General features: G+C 48.4%; 1 protein-coding gene across 1 annotated transcript in view; it reads right to left on the bottom strand.

Moving 5' to 3' along the window:
• Nucleotides 1-7,171: 7,171 nt before the first annotated feature.
• LOC119169562 (uncharacterized) overlaps nucleotides 7,172-9,243 on the bottom strand; it is an 11,420-nt gene continuing 9,348 nt past the window's right edge. The window contains exon 3 of the mRNA XM_075884736.1: nucleotides 7,172-8,708. Coding sequence (XP_075740851.1) covers nucleotides 7,764-8,708 — 945 coding nt within the window. The 3' untranslated portion in view covers nucleotides 7,172-7,763. The remainder of the gene's footprint in view (nucleotides 8,709-9,243) is intronic.

The following is a 9,243-nucleotide window of genomic DNA, read 5'->3' as shown; positions in this document are numbered from 1 at the left end:
AAACTTCTCTATTAGGTGAGATTCAAGTAGGATTAACGTGCTCTTTCCTGTTATTGTTTCTTGCTTCCATAGTTCCGCTGTAAGTACTACTTGGTTACGCTGTAATAACACTGTGAAGCCGAGTTACATCCCCCTGGGGAGACGTTGCTTGCGTCGCTGAGATAGGACGTGTGACGCGTCGGCTCCGGAAATTTTTGCCAAGAACCACGGAAATTTCGATGTCACCTTTCTGAAAGCGTTGAGAACCATCTCCTAACATCAAGAGGAACCTGCTGACGCCAATACGACGCAAGTGGGCCGAAATTTCACCATTTTTCGCCCGATTTGTCTTTCGGCCACGCTGGGAGGAGCTTACCGCTGAGGTTACCGTCCGCTCCGGTGGTGCGGGGCCTTCCCCGAAGACTCCGTACGATGGCGGCCACTACCCAACGCGGCTACGACCCAGCCTCCATGGCCTGTACTCAAATTGATGTATACAACAGGCTGTTGCCACCGAACATGAACCCACCAACATCGGAGCCTTTTCCAGCTCGTGACACTACGGCGAAAAGCTGCTCAGCAGAAGATGATGTCCAAACCGACTGCCGGGAAACCCGGTGTTCCCGTCTCCAACGACTGTGCTCGCACCGCACAGCCGAAGGGTAGCCTTAATAAGTGGTGCCCACGCGACACTCTCAAGATGAGCGCAGATGATATCATCGTGGTGTTGAAGCCCCATGAAACTCTGCACCTGAAAACGGCCTTACAGACGGGAGATCTGGGCACTGACATTGCCCGGTACGTCAGTGGCGAAGCTGCCACTACCCTCAACGTTTGGCCTATGTGGACACAGAACTTGATTGTCTGCGGGACGCAACATGTGGAGGCCGCAAACAAATTGGCCCGTGATTGAGACCTCAATCTGCCTCCGTTCATCTGCGGGGCTTGTCAAACTCAATGGTGAAGTGTGTTGAGGCACCATCACTGTGTGGGCAGACGAGAATAAGGCATCACTTAAAGGCAAAGTGGTTTGGCAAGAGGGCGAGCTGGCGTTAGTGCGAAAACTCGAAACATCTACCGTGGCGGTGCTCACTTTCGTGGGCCGGAGAGTGCCCCGCTACATTCACTACAACTTTGAATGCACACTTGTTAGGGAATATAAGAAGACCGACCCAGCCTGTCACCTCTGTTGGACAATAGGCCCCTGGATGAACAATTGCCTAAATCCGGATGACGCAAGATGTGGCTATTGTGGCCAGCGAGTAGGCGCCTCCAAGCAGGGCGTAGTTGAACACGAGTGCATCCCTTCGTGCATGGTTTGTGGGGAGGCCCATCTCACCACCTCCGCAAACTGCAAGGGAAAATTCCGCCGGCTTCAACGCCCAGGAAAGCAACAAGGGGCTTCTGAAAGGAAGATGAGCAAGACTTCCGGCAATAGAGGTGCGTCGAAGGGCAAGTCCGGACAAGCCACCGGGCCTGCTCCCACCAACAAGGAATCATAGGAGGTTAAGAACAGCAACGCATCTAGGCAAAGTGTGAAGACGTCATTTTCTCAGGAAGGGGACTTCTCGCTCCCTGATAACAGCAAAGCGGCCACAAACAAGGTGAAAAACTGGGCAGGGGTCACCATCACATTTAGAACTCGAGCTTAAGAAAGAATGAGCCTCTCTACGAACTAAAAATGAGCAACTAGCGCAGAAAATTAATGCACTCCAAAGCGAAAGGGCAGAATCGCTTTTACCATGCACTCTGGATAGCGATGATAAATCGGCCTCACTGTGCTCGGGCATGGGACCAGTGACGTATGGCCCTCTCCTTAGTCCCTTCGAAAGTCGCATGTTGGGTCTCTAAAAGAAGTGTCACCGACCAAATGGCTCCACTGCCGACATTATTGCCAAAATTATACAAGCACAAATGCAACAGCTTGTGACTACACTCACTCATCAAATCATCGCTGCTGTGACCTAAAATGTCAAGGCATGGATCCAGGCTAGTCCTAAATTGTTTAGGCAGGCTAGCTACGTAAAAGACGTGGGTCGGCCTTCCAAAGTTTACCACAATATTGAGGAGGAAGGTACTGAAGACATCTCGCTCGTTCCTACCCTTCAGGCAGTGGAGAGCCAGCCAGCTTCTAAAAGTGCTAATCATGGCGCAAGGACTTAGGCAGAAGAGTACTAACTCTAGACAGGAACTGCTGTCAGTCGAAGAGTGGAATTGTAGGGGCTTCAAGGATCGCGCTAAGTACACTCATTTTCGTCTCTACTTAGAAACGTTCCAATATGTAGGAGCTATCGTTGCTTAACAGGAACCATAGGGGCTTCAAAATTGGCGGGTACAATGCATTTCAGCGAGATGCATCTACTTGCATCTTTGTACAAAAAGCATACACGGCACAAGAGGTAGACTTCGACCTGCAGATAACATATTCGTACATCATAGTCCCAGTGCTACCCCTGCGACGCTCTGACCCACAACTACATATACTTAACATCTATTGTCCGCCTAAGATAAAACACACCACTTTTGCGGTAATCTTAAGCCGGCCACTGAAGATAGCTGGCCGGGATCCCTTACTCATTGTTGGGGACTTCAATGCTCCCAACAGGGTGTAGGGTTACAATAAGGAGGAAGTTCGTAGTAGAAATTAAGCTAGCGGAGCTCATTTCTACGTTAGGCATAACGCTCCAGACGGACCCAGCACAACCAACACGTGTAGGAAACTCTGACTCACGACACTTGTCCCGATCTCACGCTTTCCAAACGCATAAAACACATTGAGTGGTACAACACCGAAGAAACGTTAGACAGTGATCGCTGCCTCCTTAACACCATGATTCACACCCAGCCCCTAAAACGGCCATCGAATCAGGCCAAACTGCTAGACTGGTCTGGTTTCCGTAAGCCCCTGCCATGGACCAATCTTATCGGTTGCGGATGTAGTTCATGGGTTCAAAATCTTATGACAACACCCAAGAAAGATGAGAAACGCATAAATATTACGGAGGACCTCCTGGCGGTAGATGATCATTTACTCCATCTCTGAGAAGCTCGCCACAGTCTCACAAAAAGATGGAAACGACAAAAGCACAACAGAACGCTGCAAATCCGTATAACAAATGTGACCCAACAGGCTGCCGGTTATGCCACTCAGCTAGCTGATTCCAACTGGATCGATCGTTGCAACATGACGGCCCTACAAATGTCAGGGAAGAACACATGAAAGCTTTTCCGCAGCCTAATAGATCCCGCTCAATCGTGGGGAGAAACACAGAAACAATTGCAACGTGCTTTACAGAATTTTCAGTGCACAACAACACAACTTTTTTTTCTTGTGTGTTATATATGTTGTACCCACCCCCTCTGTAATGCCCTACGGGCCCTGAGGGTATTCTAATAAATAAATAAATAAATAAACTGGCAGAGGCGTTAAGGGACAAATATCTCTGCACAAAAAAAAAAGGACCCTCGAGGTCAGGAATATTTCTACGCAGGCAGTGATAACGAAGAGATGGATAAGCCTTTCCTGCTCTACGACCTTAAGGCGGCCTTGGCCGAAATGGCGAGACACACTGCCCCCGGCCGGGACAAAGTTAGAGTGAAACTGCTGGCCAACCTCCCTGATGGTGAGTATGACCATCTTATGACAACACCCAAGAAACATGAGAAACGCACAAATATTACGGAGGACCTCCTAGCGGTAGATGATCATTTACTCCATCTCTGGGAAGCTCGCCACAGTCTCACAAAAAGATGGAAACGACAAAAGCACAACAGAACGCTGCAAATACGTATAACAAATGTGACCCAACAGGCTGCCGGTTATGCCACTCAGCTAGCTGATTCCAACTGGATCAATCGTTGCAACATGACGGCCCTACAAATGCCCCCGGCCGGGACAAAGTTTCACTTTAGTGAAACTGCTGGCCAACCTCCCTGTTGGTGAGTATGAGGCCCTTCTTACCTACATTAATGCGATATGGAAAGGGAGACGCCTGTGCCACTAGACTGGAAAACATCACTTGTCAATTTCATTCAGAAAGCAGGAAAGGAAATGAATACGGACAACTTGAGACTTATATTGCTCACATCGTGCGTGGGGAGGCCATGGTGCAAGATAAGCTTTCCGATCGCTTGGAAGATTTTTAATATATTCGCAGACACGATGTTCGGCTACCGTCACACAAGTCGGCACGAGACATATTATTACTACTCAGTCATGACATATTACAACCAGCAGAGTACCCTCACAACGACAAAGTTGTCCTAACATTAGATCTAAAGGGAGCCTTCGACAACATAAAACACAGCATTATATTAGTACATCTCAGTGAGACTCATTGTGGCACTAACACATTCAATTATATCAAAGATTTCTTGACGGATCAAGTCGCACTCATCAAAATCCAAGACAATGAATGTGGACCTTACGAATTAGGTACTAGGGGGACGCTACAAGGCGCTGTGCTTTCCACTCTACTGTTTAACCTAGCGATGTTCGGCTACACCTTCCAGTATACAGCTTCCGGTCCAGCTGAAGGGGTGTACAGGTGTGCAGAACGCGCTGTACGCCGACGACCTCACCATCTTGGCCACGGAAGGAAACATTGGGCATATAGAGGAAAGGCTGCAAGCAGCCGCTCACGTAGTGGATCGGTACGCAGAGCGCTGCGGACTCCAGTGTGCACCAAACAAATCAGAATTTGTGCATCTTAGGCCATAACCTAAGGACGCTACAAAACTGGGTATCTCTTTGGCTAGTGGACCCATACGCGAGGCTAAGGAGATTCGAATCCTCGGAATCTTCATCCACAATCAAAGGAGAGTTGACACAACACTACAAAAGCTTCGCAATGCTGGGGACCAAGTGGGCCGAATGGTCCGACGCGTCTCCTACAAGAGAGGGGGATTACGAAGCAAGCATGCTGTGCAGCTAGCTCATGCCTTCGTAGTTAGCCGTATTTCATACGTGGTCCCCTATCTCTGCTTGCGCAAGCATTATTCAGAGAAAGTCGAGGCAATCACCCGCAAAGTGATTAAGATAGCAGTTGGCCTATACCTGTCACAACTTCTAACGCGCGACTTATCGCACTGGGGGTAGTGAACACCTTTTTGGAGTTTAAGGAAGCACACCTCACGAACCAATAACCACGTTTAACACAGACAAAGTCGGGACGGCATCTGCTGGACCGGCTTCACTTGAAACACGACTTTCACACTTAGCAGCGGGTTCGAGTGCCCGAACTCTGGAGACGCGCCGTCAGAGTTCAACCCCTCTCCACAAAGATGGATAGAGAAGACAATAGTGGTCGTCGCCAGGCAAGGGCACACGCCTTGCAACGTCACTATGGCAATAAACACGGAGATGTGGATGTGGCTGGTCCTGAGTGCGGAGGGTGGTATACGGCAGCGGTAATTCACGAGGAAAAGCGAGCACATGGACTCACTTTCAAAGCTCCTGGCACAACACAAGTGGAAGAGGTAGCGTGCCCTAGCTGCCTCCGACCATCGATCTCAATGTATCATATCAGATTCTCGTGGGGCATGTCGAAATTATGAAGCTGGTTGCATCACACCACTAGCGGAAAGAATTTAGCAGAACTATAGCAACTGGGGAATCGACCCTACCCCTCGTCGCCCAGTCTGGACTCCAGGCCACCAGGCCCTAATGGGGAATGAAGCCGCGAACACGGCGGGCCAAGCACTCGTTCACCGGGCATCCCGCTTAGATCCTGAGCGCCTGCAACCAGAAGGCGGATATCTGCCGACATTTAAAGATATTGCGACCTTTTACAGGGATCAGTATCGTCAATACCCACCTCCTGCAAAGGGGCTGAGGAAGGCTAATGAACGCATCTTGCTGAGACTTTTCACCAATACTTTATTGTGCCCGGAAATCATGCAACATTTCGATTCCTCCTTCACTAGCAAGTGCCAATACCGTGGACAGGTGGCTGACACCTACCTCATCGTTTGGGCTTGTCAGCTCAACTCGGCTCTTCCCACTAACCCTAACCAAACCAGAGAGGAGTGGGAGGTGATCCTGCTTGGTTGCTCGGACCTTCAAACCCAAAGGGCCCTGGTCCAGAGAGCTAGGTTAGCAAATGTCACCAACGGGGTCCCGGAAAAAGGATTACACCCACTATGAAGCCTCTAGAGGGCTGCACCTCTCTTCCTTTTTTTCAATATATGTTTAAACTCACTCACTCACATCCCTTTTGTAGTTATTTAAGGCAAAAAAGTAATGCGTCTCAATATACGCAACTTTTTCAGAAGTGCAGTGACATATAGAGAAACAACTCTACCATAGCATATAATCCTAAAGGATTACACATTGTATATAAATATAGCAAATCTTATATAATTTTCGTGGAGGTAGATTTTTGGGTCTTGTAACTTGAACGATCAGTATTTTATCGAATGTTTTGATCTTGGGAAGCAAGTACAAATGGTTATGAGCAAAAAAAAAAAAAAAAACTGGTGAAAACACTGAGAAGCGGGATGTGTCGTATGCCAGCAGTTTGGGTACGTACCGTACGAACAGATGAGAAGTCGCGGAACATGAATTCATGTAATTTGCTGCGAGGGCGTTACTTGAACTGTGGAAACACATATCCAGCCAGAATGGACGAACACCTTAAAACAAGCAAGACGGTTTTTTCCCTGCATTCTCGTCCTTCTTCCCGCAGTTTTTTTCCAGCTAACCATAAACCATTGGTGTGCGCTGCGTTGGGGGGGGGGGGCGTTCGCCCTCTCCCAATCAGGTTATGCTTCCAATATTTAAAGCGGTGTTCGGCCGGGTATATATATATATATATATATATATATATATATATATATATATATATATATATATATATGTGTGTGTGTGTGTGTGTGTGTGTGTCTGACAAACATGAAGCCAAGGCAGGAGAAGCTGACGATGAAGAAGTGTGCGTGAAATGGAATAAAAGGATGGCGTATGAGCCAAGCCACATCTCTCACATTTAAAAAAGCTTGTTGAATATTAGATAGTATATATATGTATATATTCATATATATATTTCCATCAGAGGGAAGAACCCTATCGGGTCCCTCTACAACTTAGGGAGACTTTAAGCCCTCTTTAAGGAGGGACACCATTTCTACGCTTCTCCTCCGTACTTCTTTACTCATTCAGGCTTTTCCTATAATGTTTGAGCACATGTGCACAGAGTTATGGCTACGCACTTTTTATTTTAATAAAAAAACAGAACGGGTAACAATGGCAGGCCTTTCTGGGAAACACGTCACCGCTTAGTTAGCATTTATGAATTCATCGTGGAGCTCATATTCTTTCGAACACTATCAGGGGAGGGAAGGAGGGTGTGCAGAATTGAAACACGCCCCGCACCCCCTTCCCTTTTAATGGAGAATTTTGCACAACCCTACGCAGGAGAAGGTGAAAAAAAAACAATACAAGAAAGCGGATTGACTTGTTTTCGACAAGTCTTGCTATTGCTCATTCACATAATTCCTTTAAATATTAGTCAACGAACAACAACATCAATTAGTTTTCGTGCCATGCTGCACGTCAAAAACGTTAAAAGTATTAGGACAAAATAAATAACACAAGTTTGTACAAATATCAATGTTAACGTTATACATAAAAGAGAGATTCGGTAAACTTTTCGTCTAAAAAAGCTAGTAATATATCAATGCAGTACGATTTCTTTGCAATATGACAGATGAGAACCATCCACGAAGGAAAAAAAAACACTCTTATCGCAAGGTGGTTCCTGCTCACCGGCGCCCCAGAGCTATCAAGGTCAGGGCTTGAAACGAACGATGTCCAGCTGCACGCATATGAACAAGCTGATTAGAATGAACAGGAACACGAATGTAACCGTGCGCTTCGTGATCGGCAGGGCGCAAAGCTTCGCCTGCATCCTCAGCGAAGTCGTGAAGAGGAGGAACGAGTCGAGCTCAGACTGCGGCACGTCGCGGTAGACGAAGGGCCGCGCCGTCAGTTCGGGGCCCAGCTCCCGCACGTGACGACACGTCGAACTGAGCCGACTCGCCTGGACCAGAGGAATGAGCACGAGGGAGAGCCAGACAAAGACGTTGAGCCAGGCAGCCAGGAATCGAATCCAGTGCGTCCAAGGCGTGCCCATTAGCGCGTAGAAGCACACCACCATCCTCGAGGTCACCCAGATGGTTTGCACCGTCACTGCGAGGGCCTGTCTCCGGTTGAGGTAGCGGACGCTCTTGCGCGCTTCCTCGACGCCGCGGAAGAACTCCAGGAAGGTGATCCTCCTCTCGCGCACGGCCTGAGATATGTTCTGCAGGTAGACGAGCAGCAGCTGGCAGTGGATGGCGTAGCTCGTCGCTAAGGTCATGCTGACGACGTCGCGGAAGAGGAGCATTGCGACGAGAGCCCCGAGCAGGAAATAGTGCGCTTCCTGGTCGTCTTCTGCGACGTGCATCCACTTCAGCTTGAGCGTGCCGCCAGCGCAGATGTTGAGCACCTGCGAGGACAAGGACGCTACGATCCAGAGGATGCCGGCGGCGTATACGGCGTGCAGACGTCGCGTGATGCGTTTCTTGGCGACGTTCCAGACGTCGGTCGGCGTCAGCTGGAGGAAGACCTTCTCGACGAGAGACTGGAACTGCTCGTTCTCGTGGGAGCGCGTGTGCATCAGGGCGATGACGTACGCTGCCATCTGCATCATAGCGGGCAGGACGTACACAGCGAACGAGCTGCTTCCGCAGGTCTGCAGTGAAAGAAAGAACGAAAAAAAAGGCTGATATCAACGTGGAGCTTTAGTGAGAAACGCGAAATCATCGTGTTTGTGGAGTCGTTTTGTCATTTATGTCCTGTGCCCTTGTGGACCACAGAATGGTAGCAATGATGTAAAACGTTGCTTCGATATAATACCAGATACATTCAGCACCTTCTTGTTTTTTATAGACTGAATCGCTTGCGCGTGGTAGTATATTGAAAAGGTATGAACCGACAAAATGACTGTAGCCAGAAATGGGGTTACCCACAATGTCGCATCCTCTTTGATGGCCCCGGTTGTCGTGCAGAACAGTGAACTTATACCACTTTGGGCGCTTAATGGACTCAAATTACTCCAGAGCACTCGAATAAATGAGTACTGAAGGGCATCAAATATTTTCACATTCCAGCCACGATAAATGGGCTCATAACGTCTGCCATTGGTCGACGCTTCCGAGCCTGGACGCATTTTAGAAGTTCATTGAGACCACCTCTCATATGTAAAAGTGGACCATTCTTGATTTCAC

This window comes from Rhipicephalus microplus, chromosome 2, assembly GCF_043290135.1.
Source record: "Rhipicephalus microplus isolate Deutch F79 chromosome 2, USDA_Rmic, whole genome shotgun sequence".
Taxonomy (NCBI): domain Eukaryota; kingdom Metazoa; phylum Arthropoda; class Arachnida; order Ixodida; family Ixodidae; genus Rhipicephalus; species Rhipicephalus microplus.
Note: the sequence above shows the minus strand (reverse complement) of the source record. Positions and strands in the feature narration are given on the sequence as shown.